This window comes from Pectinophora gossypiella, chromosome 11, assembly GCF_024362695.1.
Source record: "Pectinophora gossypiella chromosome 11, ilPecGoss1.1, whole genome shotgun sequence".
NCBI lineage: Eukaryota > Metazoa > Arthropoda > Insecta > Lepidoptera > Gelechiidae > Pectinophora > Pectinophora gossypiella.
The window spans coordinates 14,592,602-14,610,013 of record NC_065414.1 but is presented as its reverse complement, the minus strand read 5'-3'; the positions used below and the strand labels follow the sequence as shown (position 1 = coordinate 14,610,013).

At 39.0% G+C, this 17,412-nt stretch overlaps 1 protein-coding gene across 1 annotated transcript in view; it reads left to right on the top strand.

The window, feature by feature from the left end:
• Positions 1-17,412, top strand: part of LOC126370834 (ras-specific guanine nucleotide-releasing factor 1-like) — a 51,231-nt gene extending 33,819 nt beyond the window's left edge. Inside the window, exons 16-33 of the mRNA XM_050015856.1 lie at positions 319-501; positions 1,469-1,534; positions 1,622-1,689; positions 3,572-3,644; positions 4,116-4,393; positions 4,733-4,902; positions 5,281-5,386; positions 5,923-5,993; positions 6,294-6,314; positions 7,275-7,424; positions 8,586-8,784; positions 9,343-9,440; positions 9,676-9,809; positions 14,756-14,904; positions 15,259-15,338; positions 15,774-15,891; positions 16,730-16,798; positions 17,266-17,412. Of these exons, the coding sequence (XP_049871813.1) occupies positions 319-501; positions 1,469-1,534; positions 1,622-1,689; positions 3,572-3,644; positions 4,116-4,393; positions 4,733-4,902; positions 5,281-5,386; positions 5,923-5,993; positions 6,294-6,314; positions 7,275-7,424; positions 8,586-8,784; positions 9,343-9,440; positions 9,676-9,809; positions 14,756-14,904; positions 15,259-15,338; positions 15,774-15,891; positions 16,730-16,798; positions 17,266-17,412 (2,180 nt within the window). The remainder of the gene's footprint in view (positions 1-318; positions 502-1,468; positions 1,535-1,621; positions 1,690-3,571; positions 3,645-4,115; positions 4,394-4,732; positions 4,903-5,280; positions 5,387-5,922; positions 5,994-6,293; positions 6,315-7,274; positions 7,425-8,585; positions 8,785-9,342; positions 9,441-9,675; positions 9,810-14,755; positions 14,905-15,258; positions 15,339-15,773; positions 15,892-16,729; positions 16,799-17,265) is intronic.

Genomic DNA, 17,412 nt, shown 5'->3' with positions numbered 1-17,412 from the left:
CACTGGCAATGCCTTCGGGGACTAGAGACGAATTGTCTGCCCTCCACTTCTTCCCTCTCTCTGCTCGACCACCGTCCATGACGGTTCGCTTCATCGTTCTGTTTTCTTTATACTTTTGTGACTACTTTAAAATACTTATGTGACTGACATTATCGTGTGTGACAAGTGTAATAATTCTTGAGGAATTAAATATACATTTGGTGTGAATCAGCTGTTTTCAATTTACCGCATTGCTAATGGTGCTAATCACAGCCACTGCCGATCTACGTCCTCCATCAGTATATAGGCTTATGTTAAATATTTCTTTTTGTCTTCCAGATCTCCGTTTCCTATCAGTGGACTTCCTGAACACGTTCCTGTTGACGTACCGCGTGTTCACGGACGGGGTGACGGTGTTGGAGGCGTTGAAGCAGGTGTTCTTTGAACAATCACAGCAGGAGATGGAGCTAGCGCCTCCACCAGACGCCACCAGGAAGACTAGTGGTGCTAGTTCCGTGTCAGGTAAGATATTTTTGCTGGTTCCAGTACACGCCATCTAAACTTGACATTTTCTTCTCCAACGAAAAGGAAAAGGTAAGCGACAAGCACCAAATTTATGGAACACACGTCAACCTAAGCAGAAATTAAAAAAAAAACCAGCCCAAATTTCTACATTGGTCAATAACCCGACATAATTAAAATGACCGCACTCGTCCAACGGGTTGCATATCAGTGAGATGCCTTTTTGATTCGCCCGGGTAATTCAGTCATTCATCCATTTATTTTAAAATTACCAGCTGACTCATTCGTCCCTTTTCTTTTGCTGGTTTTTCCTTTTGTTTTTGGTGTTTGCAGGAATCAAGGCCATTGTGTACCTATATCAGCATCAATCCGTTACTTTATCCAAGAGAAGGCACTAGAAGACGGTGACGCCCAGCTACAAGATGGGAAGATGATTTTTTCAGACGTTAGAGCGATATTGGAAAAGAGTTGCGCACGATAGAGTCCAGTGGACGCTGTTGGAGGAGGCCTATGTCAAGAGGCACACTGAAATGAAGAGAAACCTTTATTTTTGACGTAACTTTTTGTAGATTTGCCGCAAATGGCATTAACTACTTGGCTGGACAAATGGGGAGCGCTGAGGGCTCTCACCCGGACTACAGGCCTGACCAGTTAGACGCGAACCTAAGAAAAACCTAAAATATTAACTTTATTTCGGATTAAGAGGCTATTATTATCAGCATCATTGCCGAGAAATCTGCCCAAAAAATGTCTAGACGACGGCACAATACCGCAGCCAGCTGCTGACTATATCTGCTATGCGATTCTCCAAAAGCAAATCCCTCGTAACCAACGGCGACGACGAACTACGCTATGCGACTTCAAAGAAAAGTGCCAAATAAAACAAGGTTTTCCAACAATCTTTAAAGCGACCTACAGATAAATTAAATGTTATCAGATAACCTAATTTCCAAATTCTTTGTTTCAGGCTACGGTTCAGAATACAGCGATAGAGATTGGCAGTCAAGGTTTTGGAGGATGTCTTCACGCAAGAGTAAGAGAGACAAATCTATTTAAAAGTTCAATAGACAAAGGTTATTTTTAAGTACTTTACTCTTATTATCTAACCACTTCCTTCTAGGCGAGGAAGACGACAAACTGTCTCCGTATCTGATGGCACCGTCAAGGCGAACTTCTACAGTTAGCAAAGTGAGTAGAATAATAAAAGATATTTCTTTCGTTGTGATTGGCAGGTACTCTTATATGGAAATGAGACTGAAAGTAGCTAGACTTGGTAGTTCATGTGTTGTGACCGAGGAGTAGCCTGCGATGTGAATCACCTACTTGGTCTAATTGACAGAATCGTATCTATAAAAGTATTGGGGGATTAAAACGCCACATTGGAGCAATTCATCTAAAAAAGCAATATTGTTTTTGACATTTGTTGGCATTGTGCAGTTACTTTTATATGCGAAGTTGTCAAATTGCCATATTGCTTATTTAGCTTAGTGGCCTTTTTATCCACTATTGGATACTATGAATCACCAACAGTGTCTGTCTTGCAATCTTTGAGGGCTAATTGTTTAGTTTTTTGCCCTTATTAAAGTTACTTTTTTGGATGTTTCTAAAAGCCTATTAAATGGAGCAGTTTTTAGAAATACTTTCAGGGACACTGTTGGTGATTCATAGTATCCGATAGTATGAATCACCAACAGTGTTTGGGGATAACTTTTTCCTTGAAATCTATGTACTTTCATTAAAATACGAATACCAAAAGTGACTGCAAGTTTTGTCTTCGGATTGTTGCTATGTCTACCCTGTTAGCGATTATAAGCGTGAGTTTTATTTACTTTTAATTGAAAATGTGTCTTTGAGCACCTTTAACTACGTTAGAAAGTAGCAGCTACATTGTATGAGAATGTCAAATTTTCCTTCAAATCTGTCTGTCTTGCAATCTTTGAGGGCTAATTACCTAGTTTTTTGCCCATATTAAGGGTACTTTTTTATTAATGTTTCTAAACGCCTATTAAATGGAGCAGTTTTTAGAAATACTTTCAGGGTCCATGACAATCTCATGTGTTTATTATTCTTCGGCGAAGTTTTAACAACTGTAACAATTTTGGTCGAATTCTCACTTTGACTTCCGATAACTTTTTTTTTATCTTTGATTTCACTTTGATTTATCTTTGATTGAGCGGTACACAGACTTAGGCATAGTTGTGAAGTAAAATAAAATAATTATTAAGAAAGGGATAGCGACAAAATGATTATTTCTGAAGTAAGGTAGAAAATCTAGAAAAAGGTACAAAATGGGTCATATCTCCTAAACCGTAAATAATTGCTGAACATACATGGGGGTGTTTCTGGTAGCTAATGCGCCCCTCTTTCTAATTTTTCATTTTGAACCTGAACTGCTGGGCCACCCTGTATATATATTTTTTTAAATAACGTTCGGATGGGAAGACCACAGTTTAAAAAAAGTATTTTAGGTTTTGCCGAGGTTCGACCTTTCAGTGATTAGCTATCATCCCCCTTTGGGGGTAAGGGACTCACCTACGGCATTTACATCTTACATTTTATCAAGGAATTCTTTAGAAACTATGAGAATGTATCCAAAGACCTAAACCATCAATTGGATTAATGAAGATCAAAAGAAGACTACAGTAACAGTAAGTGATAAGAGAGATGTGGTGTAAAAGACGATAATTAGTGACTAAGATTAAGAAGGGAGTGCTAAGTTTGTTTGGACACGTAGAGTGGATGAAGGATTTATAGGGTCACGAAAACAGTATATAAACATGCAAGCTAAGGAAAGCGAAGCGAAGGTTGGTGGTAGGGCAGAGGAAGACTTAGAAGGACGTATACATTGACCAAATTGGAGATGTCCTTAGAAAAGGTTCAGTACGATCTACTCTGAACCGATGTGCGTGTATGAAACGATTGATAAATGTGGAGGAAGCAAGAGAAGTGTGTCAGGATCGAAGCAAATGGAATTCCATAGTCTCTGCTTACCCCGGTGGTAAATAGACGTGAGTATATATGTATGTATGACCCCAATTACAATTGATTTCTTTCCACATGCTAACGGAAGGTGGAAGAGGATAACAGCCACTTACAGATCCCCAAAATAATGGCGACATCGTCGAGCAATGAGACATTGAAAGGTAAAGAGATATTTATGGGTCTTTGAGTTTTTATACCGTACTATAAATGAAGAGTCAATTACATTCTTGACATCAGAAAATTCGCCATAAGGCAAAGCAAATCAAGTATAATAAATTCCATCTCAATACATTTTTTTATGTAAGTATTTCCATGGCAAAAACAGTTGAATGTACTATCACAAAATATTGCTAACCCATTTTCACAGGGTCCGCTTACTTAACTTGAAGATATGACACGACCAGTTTTTTACAAAAGAAGTCGTTTTTGTAGCATACGCCTTTCATTATTTTATACTTGTAAATTATGTTGTTGAAAAAAAGTATGATTATGTTTTCAGAGGATTTTTTTGCATTATACAGCATTTAAAAAAAAAATCAATATTCAAAATTATTTATTTATTCTTCGGTTCTTTCTTCTTTTCAATGTGCTTAATTAAAAAGACCAAGTTTCTTAACAAAATTGCTTCGTAGGTACATCACCATCATCCCCGGGTGCGATAAGCTCGGTAACTTTAGTCGGAAGTCCTAAGAAGGTCAGTCCAGTCCATTCCACCAGCGAAGACAAAGACGCAAAGAAAGACCACAAGTCACCTACCAAAGACAACGACGCTGCTGCTGCTATTATGAAAGACGAGAGCATCGAGCTGGTCGATCAGAGTGACGAAGACATCAAATATAAAGAAGAGGAACAAGAGAAACATAAACGCAAACCCGATGACAAGTTTAAACTGTCGCAGAGGTTTTCAGAAGTAAGTCTTATTGTGATACTGGGTAATGTGTTTTTCTTTTGCACATCTTCCTTTTTTAAGTAGGTACTAGACTCATAAAAAATCAACAAGCTTTTTCGTTTTTGACGAAAATGACTGATTAAAATGTCTGAAATAACTAAAATGACGAAACCACTCAATCGACTAAAATATTGAAAAGTCTTGAAGTAAGAGGAATTGACACAAATAATTGAATCCAAGAAAATGACGAATCTAAAAATGACTAAAATCGAGACTGTCCCACCAAAAGTGGTAGATCTGCCAATGCTGATGCCAGACTTAGATATACCTTTAAACATGTGAAAAGTGTGATCGTTACAGCGCGTGCGTACGATGACGGAGAGCCCGCGCCGGCTGCAGCCGTCGGCCGCGTCCGCCGCGTCGGAAGCGCGGCGCAGGTCTGACACGGCCCGGGAGCAGAAGGTCGGGATTACTGAGGAGCCACGCCGCGCGTCCGACTTGGGACGCTACGGACCGCGACGGTCTGTCAGGTGATAACATCATCATCATTTTAGCCTTATTTCTATTTGGGGTCTAGTTTTTGAAACTGTCTGAAGACGTTTCGGTGGCGTATTTATGCGTGTATTACTATTTTTTACTACAAATGGAGTACTCATTGGTTGTTGTATTTTAATGAGCCACTTTTAATAATGTAGTCGGATTTAGTCGGTTTTGTCTAGAGTGGGATAAGGGTAGGAGGATGGATGATGAGTCGGATATTGTCTGCCGGAGGCGAACAAGTATCTAATAGTAACAATGCTACTGCCAGATAACGCCAGATAAGTTCAAGGTACAGACTACCTACATGACAGGTACAAATACTGGAACTTGTGATACATAAGCCTTCAATAAATTGTGTTCCTTTCCAGCGAGAGACGCAGCACGAACTCGTCTATCCTGAGCGACCGACGCCGCTACTGGGGCGACTCGGAGCCTCGGTCTTCGGTCACGTCACAGGTTTCTCAGGTGGCTCAGGTATAATCTTATAATTCCTTCCAGTTTCATCTCAGTTTCATGATGCTCTAACTGCACAAGCAAGCAAGATAATGCTCGTCGACTTCATCGCTGGTTTGGTAACTAAACATGACTTATTCCGAAGATTTTTTTTATTCCTTTTTATTAATGTATTTTATTAGATATTGACACAGTATTTATATCTGACACACATCTGATAATTAATGTCATCGGGGCCTGCACGGCTACCTAGTTGCGCACCGCGCGAATTTTATCGAGGGCTTCGATTCGACCAATAGACGCAGCGAATTTTATCTCTGATAAATGTCGTACAGACACAGACAGTTTATTTATACTCGCAAACAAAAAAAGGCTATAACAACGTCACTGATTATTGCGTACCTAGGTAATATTCCTCCGAGGCCCGCAGCATTGGAACCATGTAACTTAAAATATTCGTATATCCACAGGACAGAACTTGCAAACTGTCAAAATATATGTCACACGGAAACTATGTGTTTGTACAACTAATTACTTATAGAAATACCATTTTCCAGAATTTCCGTCGAGAAACCAGTCAACCTAAAGCAGGTGTGGTGATCACGTCATTCAGGCAGTCCCACCGCAGGTAACTGACCACACTACGTCACGCCCTTGCCGTCTCTCTGCAGTCCATTATTCTCAGTGACATTTGAACACAATAGTTGGGAGCTCACGACTTACTCTCGATGTTGTGGCATGACATCACTTAATTATTTTTCTTCAATCTTTAATGGAATAATGTCATAATTTATGATCGTTACTGCACTGTTTTCATCAAATTCGATCAAACCTAGATCTTTAGCTTTATCGTCGCGCATTTTATATACTAAATTCTTAAATTCCTTATTTATTTCTTTAAACTGATATTTTTCATATTCGTTAACAGCTTTGGAAAAGACCTGTTGTGGTGAGTGGTTGCCAAGGTAACGGTAGCGCAGCCATAGAGAGCTGCGGTAGACGAGTATTTTGAAAATTTTTAGCTTTATCTAGACCATCCACTGTTTTCCCTTTTTTTAATTTTTGGTACCTTGGTTTTGATATCGTCGCGTCTATGGGACACTGGACACCACAACGAAATGAACACTTTATCAGAAATGACAACCTTACAGTACTACTACTTGTGATTTTAATAGCTCTAGTGGCACTCACATGGATATAACAAGGATCACCGTCATGTACATTACATATCATCTAGTCATACCCGCCTACACTATCACTGTCTTCAGTCACATCGGAATTGTCATTCAAAATTACAAGTTTTTTTTGTAATACTTACATTTGAACATGTCGGAATTTTGTTGCAAATTGTGTATTTGCCTCAAGGTCGCGTTTGATTGCCTTTTTTTCTTATTGTAGATTTGCCGCAGATGGCATTAACTACTTGGCCGCACAAATGGGGGGCGCTGAGGGTTCTCACCCAAACGTTTGATTACCGATTCGAGACATATGCACTTCAAAATTATTATTTTTTTATATATTTTACTTTCAAGCAAAAACTTTGGTTGTTGAGGTATAGGTGCGATAAATTTTGTACTAAACGTTTTAAAATAAATTAAAAAAAAAACGAATGCATGGTTTAACTAAATGAAATGTAATGACGTAATTGTGACTAAATTCAAAATTTATCTGAATTTATTATCACTAATCTGTCCTTCTGTTTCCTTTCTCACTTCACTGATTCTTGCATGTCTTTGTTCTATGTCTTTGCACTGTTCTTCCTCTTCCTTTGTTTTTATTATAATATTTTTTATAATAAAAGTATTTATCTGATTGGCATTTATAGTATTTAATGTATTTATATTATTTGCTCCTCTTGAAGTTGTTTTGTTTGTGGTGGAGTAATTGATATGTGTGGTTGTCGGTCTAGGAGCAGTACTTCCACGGCAGCAGTGGCGTTTGCAGTGGCCACGTCGGCGTCTTCCAACCCTCGGTCACCGCCAGCAACTTCGCCACCAGCTACCCGACGGGATTCTGTCATTTCCACTGCTGCTACCATGCGTGTGCTCAATGTTCTAAGGTTAGACGTTATCTTTATTGTATTTTAGATAGGAAGAGTCTGCTTTTTTGTAAGTGGAAACTTTTCCCAACTTTATAAAATATATACGTAAATAATAGTAAGTATAGATTTAATAGATGAGTTCAACACTTCTTTATTATTGTAAAGTGAGCGCTCGATTAATCTTACTAAACCTGGTATCATGGTTATAGAAATAGACGGGACCAGTTTTTTTATTTTTTTGACGTGACTTATTGTAGATTTGCCGCAAATGTCATTAACTTGACTAACATTAACTTGGCCAGACAAATGGGGAGCGCTTTCACCTGGTACAAAATGTAAGATAATATAATAAATAGAATATAGTATCGGTGTTCTGAAGTGTTCGTTGTCGCGTGCTGATTGGCCGCCTCTATGACTAGAGTAATAGGGTCGTCGGAATCGTATGCCCTTCAGATACCGATACTTCTCAGTACTTACCGTTCCTAAGTGGGATGTATTCGGAAGCCGCAACTACCAGGGAATTTGGGCGATGCGGAGCAAAATCTAAAAAACGTTTTGAAGCTACAACGCATAGCGTTTGGACAATACATGACAGACCTAAGTCAATGTGCAGATTTTCATTGCGAAGGAACCACGGAGCTCCCGTGGCTTTCCGCATGACACGATTTGTATTACCTGTAAGCGATGGATTTGAGAGGGCTCAATACCCCTACTCCCTGCCGAGTTCCTACTCGCCTTAGCGAAAACTACCCTTGCATAGGTCATTATCGGACGAATGCAGGTCGTAAATTTTCACCTTATTCCTAAGAGATAATTTACTACGCTTGTTAATGAGAGAATCATGGTCTGAATCTTCGCCCTTAGTATTCGTTTCGATGTCACTAACAGCCTGCATAATGCTACTGCCATTACATTATATTTTTTGAATAATTATTTACTTACCCAAGTAATGAGAAATAGTTAATTATCACATTAAATATGGACAGCGTCATCTATATTACTGATGGGGAACGTAGCCTGGAAATTCCCTCACTCGTTTGTGAGTTACGTCAGTTCTACGTATTTACCTATATTTTTGGCTTTGCTTTGCCACGGCTGCCCTTGCGTTATAATTACAGTTCACAGTCACAGTGGGCTGACGAGGCGTTCGATGCAGCCTAAAACTGACGTCTTTTGCAGGCATTGGATCTCCAAACACTCATCAGACTTCTGGTCTGACGAGCGCCTCCGCGGGCTGACCATGGACTTCCTGAAGGAGATCGAGAGCAGTCCAGGATTGCTGCCAGCGGAGCACAAGGCGGCTGCCCAGCTGCTGCGGCTGTTGGAAAGAGCACCTGATAGAGCCGTGGACCTGAAAGCTCTCTTTATACCTCCACCTGTAAATATTCACCACCCCTTAACGTTTTTATTCCGGAGTCCGCTTACCTACTGAAGGTATTGAGAGGTCTGGTTGTAAAGGGTTAAAAGTCCACATTGAAACAATTCATATAAGAAAGCAATATTGCTATTTGACATTGATGACATTTTCACATTGCGCACTTACTTTTATGTGTGATTTTTAGATGAATTGTTTCAATGAAGAAGTGACTGTATCTAAATATACCTGATATTTTTGTTTCTTAGATGTGTACGTCTGTTTAGACTATCATGAGGCGACTATCATTGTAAGCTCATGTAGCGACTACATACTTCATTAAGTACCTACATGAACGAGACCAATGGCTTAATGCGTTTCGGAGGTATGTGACCTTACTTGTATTGGGCTGGTTTTCCCTTCGAGAGTTTTGGAAGGTCACACGGGTAGTAGCTTCTGTAAAAACCGGACCTGTCAAATCTTTAGGTTGAGTAAGCGGGCCATGATGATGATGAATAGCTAAATGTGTAACGTAGAAAACACAGAAGCTTTTTGCTAAATTTCTTCAAATGGTGTTCACAGGTACCAACAAAAGAAAGTATCGAGACCCTCTCTGCGCTAGAAATTGCTGAGCAGATGACGTACCTGGACTATCAGATCTTCAGTGCCATCCATAGCGAGTAAGAAATTAAATACTTATTAAGATCAAGGCCGCCTGTTGTTCCTTTTTAAATCTTCAAACTCAACTGCTTAGTAACATCTTCTTCTTGTTGTGCCTCTCCATTACTGGAGGTTGGTAATCATCTCATGGAATATGTGCCTATCCCTGGCTATACGGAATAGCTCTTCGACTGCCGCCACCAACTACCATCATGTATTTACCAATATAGGTAATTATGTTGTGTTAATGTTCAGGGAATTCCTGGGCCAAGCGTGGACGAAAGCCGACAAGGCGGAGAGAGCTCCACATATCCTCATGATGACCAGCCACTTCAACCACATATCCAACCTCGTCATATCCGAGATCCTGAAGAAGTACACATTGGCTGGTAAGTATTGAATCCCATTGGTATAATACCCATAGATCATCTTCCACGGTGTGGGTTGAGACTGAATTGGACTCATGTTTGGGTCATAGTCATCCCCCTAGCATTGTCCCGATTTTTCACAGGGTCCGTTTACCTACTGAAGATTTGACAGGTCCTGTGTTTTACAGAAGCGACGGTCTGTCTGACCTTCCAACCCACGAAGGGAAAACCAGCCCAATACAGGTTAGGTCACATACCTCCAAAAATCACATTCTCGAGAATGTGGGTTTCCTCACGATGTTTTTCTTCACCGCCGAGCACGTGATAATTATTTATGATCCAAAACTAATTCGGCAATTCGAACGGATTCGAACCTGCGACCTCAAAATGAATGGCAAGCGTTCTACCAACTGGGCTACCACGACTAGTTTGGATCATAGATAATTGATATCACGTTGTTTCCAGGATTTGTGCCCGGTTAATGGCAGTAGGCTCACCCTTACATGGGACTTAAACATTATTATGTTTTCTTTATTGTATATAAGTAGGTACAGTCATGAGCAATATCATGTACCCACTTTAGGACTCTGTCGCACTAACATATTTGACATTTAGTAAGACTTACAGTTCAATTTGTCAAAAAAGTTAATGTGACATGGTACCAAAGTGTATACATATTAATGCTCGTGACCGTACGTAATTGAGTTTGTTGTGTCCGTGACTCACGTTCGTTAGGTCTAAGCACGTGTCACGGCTAGTGATGGGCAGGGAAAGAAAAAATTGGGTGGGAAAGAAAAAATATCGGGAAAATATGGGAAAATAAAATAAACACCCGAAAAATTCCCGAATCATGGGAAAATATTTTTTATTTAATTATTTTTAATCTTATTATTATTTGTATGTCGTTTCCATGTCTCGGGTCGGGTCTGTCATGGAGTCCCGGACTTTTGGAAGGCGTGCGTGGGGCCGAAGCCAACACGTAGAGGCCCCTTAAGACAATTTACTGTAAATGTGTTGTGACACCAACCGGCGATTATCCCTGTATGCACTATGGGAGTGCACCCAAAGACAATCCCTGGTTCGTGTAGGACTATTGCAGATTTTGGGAACAAAAGGAACTGGGCTATTGGGTTGGGGGTTAGTGAACCTATATACTGGGGCTATGGGGGACTATGGCGCCTGCTCGACCAATGTTAATAACAGAGATACATTGGGCAGGCGGTGACTCGTCACTCACTGGTTGGGCCACCTATCTAGCTGACGCCGACGCGACTGGACGGCAAGGCAGCAACATGGTTGTGAGCATCTCAGCGTGTCAAGAGGTGTACACCGCTTTCTGCGAGGCGGTTCACCCGCCTTACCAACTCGCGACTTATGCATCTTTCACTTCCACCCTGCGAGCGTATAGCTCTAACGCCCCACTCTGGCTGGCCAATGAAGGCAAGCCAGAGGTGAGAGTCCTGCGGCCCCCGCTAAGGTCCATTCCGGCCAGCCAGTACTGTCACCATCTTTGTTGTTCTTCTTTGGACTCTCTCTAGTAGTGCAATGTCCTTCCGATAGTAAAGTCTCCATATTTGAAACCCATGTTCTAACAGCGGTCTGACGTAAGTAAGTTTTGTAAAGCCTAAGAAACAATTCCGTATCTATATGATAAAAAGCTTTTCTATTTATGTATAAGAGGGAGTTATCCTTCTTAGTGATTCCAATAATGTGTTCGTCCCACTTTAGATTATGTGTTATCGTTATGCCAAGGTCCTTTTGTTTTTTAACACACTCGAGAGGTTTTGAGTCAATGGTGTAACTCAACGTGGGGTGGTTACTGCCAACATGCAACACAGTGCATTTGTCTACGTTTAATGTGATTAGCCAATCTCGGGTCCAAGCAATTACTCTATCAAGATCATCTTGGATTATATTATGGCTAATAAGTGGATTCCCCGTTATTTTCGTGTCATCTGCAAAGAATGATATATCAGACATGATACCATGTTTAAGATCTGTAAGGTAGATACTGAATAAAATAGGTCCTAACACCGATCCCTGCGGCACACCGCTGAGGACTTTTCTGGGAACAGAGTATGATTCTCCGATGCGCACAGAGAATGTGCGATTTGACAGGAAGTCTTCAATACACTTCACGACATTGCCTCTGATTCCAAAGGGCTCTAATTTAGCAATCAATGGTGTGACAGGAACTCGATCAAAAGCTTTTTCATAGTCCAAGTAAATAATATCTGTAGGTATTCGTGCCTCCCAATTTCTTGCACAAAACCATGTTGCTCCTCGATGATGACATTCTCTCGTGCCAAAAGCATCCTATATATCCTATAATATGTAGATATCTTTGCATGGAATTATTAAAATCGAAAATTCCATTCAAAATATATTACAAAGGAAAGGAGATCATCTGCTTTCCATACTTTGGCCGGCCCAAATTTGAAAGTGCCGGTCAGAGAAAAAAAATGTGTCAAACCTTTCGAGTAGATTGTTCTGAACATTTTTTACTATGACACCAGACGTGTATGACCATTAGTTTGGCTTTAATTGGATTTTAAAAATCTCGACTTTTCATACATTTTGTAAAAAATAATATTATGTCCGTTGGGAAAAAGAGGTATACAGGCGTATTACAAAGGACCGTTAGAACATTTATTAGTATGGCGCCAAACTTCTATGACCATTATTTGGACTTTCAGTTTTGGTTAATATGTTAAAATGCCGGCCATCGAAAAAAATACGTCGAATCTGTCTAATAGTTGCTTCTCAATATTTTTTAATAACACCAAACATCTATGACCATTATTTTGACTTTTATTGGAATTTACGTTTTAGTTTAAATATGAAAAATGCCGACCAGCAAAAATATCATGTTGAGAGTATCGAGTAGATGTCTGTTAACATTTTTTTCTATAGCGCCAAACTTGTATGACCATTAGTTTGGCTTTTAGTGTATTTTAAAAATCTTGATTTCTTATTTATTTTGTATGAAAATAAAGTGCTTTGGGTAAAAAATGCGGTACGGCGGATTACAAAGGACCTTTAGAACATTTAATATTCTGGCGCAAAACATTTTTGACCGTTATCTTGACTTTTTATTCGTCTCTCTTTCCGTTTTGGTTCAAATGGGAAAATGTCAGCCAGCGAAACAAAATAAGTCAAATCTTTTGGTAAACAACTTGAACGACGTATTTTTACTATACTACCAAATGTCGACTTTGGCTTTTATTGGACTTTTTAAAAAAACTTTTTTTTATACATTTTAACAATGACAACAAGCAGAGCTTTCCCAATGACTAGTTATTAGTCAGATAAATACTTTGTGTTTTTGTTTTGTGTGTTGTTAGGTGAACTTCTATATTAATACTATCTGATTTTAGATATGACGTTGGCTGTAGTTTTTGCATTCGACTCAACGTTACGGCCTAAGTTTAGGTTGAATTATGGTATTGATTCACCTTGACCGTAAATGATTACCACCCTCCAAAGATAAGCTTGCCATCTAGTGACGAAACTCGTATTTTGGCATGACGTCTGAAGTATCTGTTAGGGAAAACAGGAGTCGGGTAGTTGTACTTTGCAAGTATGCCTATCACAATGTCCTGGTGCTACTCGGCCGATAACATAGTAGGTACCTCTATCACCCCACTGTTTATTCCTTGTATACACTTTTCTTTTAAAAAAGTAGTTTCTTAAGCGTGTATCACCATCAGGTAAGGTAGTGGTCAAACGCAAACCTATTTTTCAAAAGACGACCACCATATTACGCCTTTAGCAAGATAGTTCCATTATCACTAGATAAAACTTTTTTTTTGATTTTTGGAAAATCGAATTAAGTTCATAATATTGGTCATAGTCGTTTAATGCCATAGTAATAAACATTCTGACGATCCTTTAAATAACGCGCCTGTTATATTTTATTTTTATACAAAATGAATCAAAAATCAAGTTTTTTTTAAATCCAACAAAAGCCAAACAATTAATGGTCAAAATACATGTTTTTGTCATAGTGAATAATGTTTACAGGTATCTTCTCGATAGCTTTGACATGTGTTTTTTGCTGACCGGCACTTTTCACACAGAAACTATAACGTAAAGTCCAACAAAAGTCAAAATAATGGTCAATGACGTTTGGTGCCCTAATAATAAATGGTCAAATGGATAAGTTCTAACGGGATATACAAATATTGTTTCATGGCCGGCACTTCACATTTTCACCAAAAATGTATGAAAATTCAGTTTTTTTTATTAATTATTGACCCTACAGCTTTGGTGCCATAGTAATAAATGCTCAGACGGATAAGTTCTAAGTATAATATCATTATTGTTACTTGGCCGGCACTTTACATTTTCACCAAAAATGTATGAAAAATACAGTTTTTTAAAATCGAATATAACCGAAGATATTGACCCTACAGCTTTGGTGCCATAGTAATAAATGCTCATATGGATAAGATCTAACGGAATATAGCAAAATTATTTTTTGGCCGGCACTTTAACTTCTGGGCCGAAATCCGATGATCTCCTTTAAGTTTTTTAAGAGTTCATACGACACTACGACAGAAGATAAATTGGGCATAAGTAGGCATACATTATATTTAAATGGTCTTTGTTGGAAATCCTTACTTTTAATACAAATATATGCGATAAAAAATATTTTCCCTTGAAATGGGAATTTTTCGGGTTTTTTCCCTCAGAATTGGGAAAATTCCCAAAACGCGGGAATTTTCCGGGTAAGAACCCAACACTAGTCACGGCATTATGATGAGGGAGATCCTTTTTTTATTTTGGGCGCCTTCATTGTGTATTTAATGTCTGTAATTATTTGTCTTTTTGTCTTTGTTTTTTTTTTTTTAATTTCTGTAATTTAAGTTTGTAAATGTGGCGTCCAATATGGAAATAAATATTTTCTTTCTTTCTTATTAAAGTGGATGTATATACTATACAAGTGTGATGCTATGTTATACCAGGTCGAGTAGCAGCTATTGAGAAGTGGGCAGCGGTGGCGGACATCGCTCGTTGTCTTCACAACTTCAACGGTGTCCTGCAAGTGTGCGCGGCACTATCCAACACCTCCATCTACCGCCTCAAGAAGACCTGGGACAAGGTGTCCAAAACTGTACGTCGATATTATTATTATCATAATAATAATACTTACTAATTAATAAGGAATCTACTCACCATATATCCATCTACTGATGGAGTAACTAGATGTCGCTAACCGTATTAGCTGACGTATGCAAATAAGTGCCATCTAGTGACAGTGTGGCGTATCATTATGAGCACTTTGACAGATACTTAGTACAAATGCTCGCCACCAGTGCTCTATTCATTGGTATGACGAGGGACCCTCTGTTTTATGTAGTATATTTAGTTACTTCATAGAAGTACCTGCCTATAGTGATTAACATCTAAATAAGTACCTACGTTAAATTTTTCAACAAACATTAACATGTTCTATGTATAATTTTAGAGCAAACAAACCATTGAGAAGATGCAAACACAAACCTCATCGGAATGCAGATTCAGAATCTTGAGAGAGGCTTTACACAGGTAAGTACAAATTGATTGACAAAACGCAACTATTTTACAAAACGACTAGTGATTTTATAAAACAGCTGACTGTAAATTAGGATTGATCGATGATTTATTTGGTTCTGGAATTCAAACGACAAAGTTTTTTGGGATAGATAACACTGTTAAGCATAATAAACTATTTTAATAAACTATTTTCATTTTAATAACTCTTTTTAATGCACGCTACAACTGTCAAAAAGAAAATTAGTGATGTGACATTAGTAGCACGTACTTTGATATTTTCTTTTTCTCAAATGATAGGGCAATGGAACACAGCCTGATCTGCAGTTTAAAGTTCGCGATTAACGCGAGTAAGATTAGATTGTTCCTAATCGATCAATTGGTTTCGTTGGGTCTAACAGTAAGTGTGTATTTATGGCTGAATTAAATACCCAAAACTTGCTTCAACAGATGCGACCCGCCTTGCATCCCGTACCTAGGCATGTACCTGTCAGACCTGTCGTTCCTCGAGGAAGGAACGTCCAATTACACTCCTGATGGACTACTCAACTTCTCCAAGATGAGAATGGTAATCATTCTTCTTACTTTACTTTTTAGGTACGATAAGGTGCAAAAGTCCAGTCAGTTTCTTGCAAAGTAATAAATTAACTGGTTGCACTTAAGACCTGCAGGTTACACGTCGTTTCTGTAATAGACCAAAAGCACCTACAAAAACATAAATTTCACCACTGTTTACAAATAATTCGCTGGGCTCACTGACTGCACTTTTGCTCTTTGATTGTACCTACCGTAGCGGGATCCTTATTTCCTGTTTACCAAACCTGATGATTTGACTGGGCCGGTTTTTCTACAGAAACGACTGCCAGTCTGACCTTTCAAAGTTTTAACACACGAAGCGAAAACCGGTTACAGTACAGGTTAGGTCACATATCTCTGAATCGCATTTCTCGGAAATGTGGATTTCTTCACGGTGTTTTCCTTTACAAATTGGCATGTGATAAACATTTATTATATAAACACGAATTCTGGTGCTGGGACTCTAATCTACGATCTCACAATGAGATGCGATCTTCCAACTGGACTATCACAGCTTAAACGTAACGGGATCCTATTTTTAGAAATAGGCATAGGCCTACGCTGTCTGACCGTCTGTCCTATCTTTAAGGGACTGTACCTATTGAACCTTGGATTGGAGGACAGAAGTCCCTAGTACGGCTTTGAAATAGACTACTCTGGGCGCCATCCCAGTCGCGCCAGACAGAGTACTGCGAGGCGGAAGGCAAGAGGGAAACCATTGCACTATTTTTCCATAAAAAGTAACATGTAGAATGCTACACCCCGACAAAAACGTGGCTCTTAAATTAGTGATGATGATCTATTGAACCGTCAATTGTATATTTTTGCAGATCGCTCACGTGATTCGTGAAATACGAAACTTCCAGCAAACACCATACAAAATTGACCACATACCGAAGGTAAATACTAAATAGAAAATATTAAAGTATTATTGAAGTTTATTTTAACTTAATATTGTTAAGTCTTATACATATTACCGCAGCGCAGCTAGGCGCACTTCTGTCGTAGATATTCTGTGTCAAGTATTTATTATGATTTAATTAAATTAAATTAAATATATATTTCAGATCATAAATTATCCATAACATACAATAATACAATAGGTCCATAAATTAATAAGATTAAAAGAAAGTAATTAATTTCGTAGTAAATTACATTACAAAAAATACAATGCTAGGAAAATCTCCTGTAATGTGAATTGGCGCCCAACATGGGGCACAAATGTTAGACACATTATTTTGTTTAATGATATGGAAGTTCCGTAAATAGAACAAACCCGGAGATATAATTACTCAAAGTATATCAAATACAGCTGTAGTCTGCTGCGGACTGAGGATAAAAGACAATACTGGATCCTATATTTCAGGTGTGCGATTTCCTTCTCGACCGTTCATTAATCATCCAAGAGGAAAGGCAATACACGCTCTCGCTTGAGCTGGAGCCGCGGGTAGCGCGGGGCTCCAACGCGGGCCTGCACTCGCACTCGGCAGCGCCCGCGTCGCCAGCCTCCTAG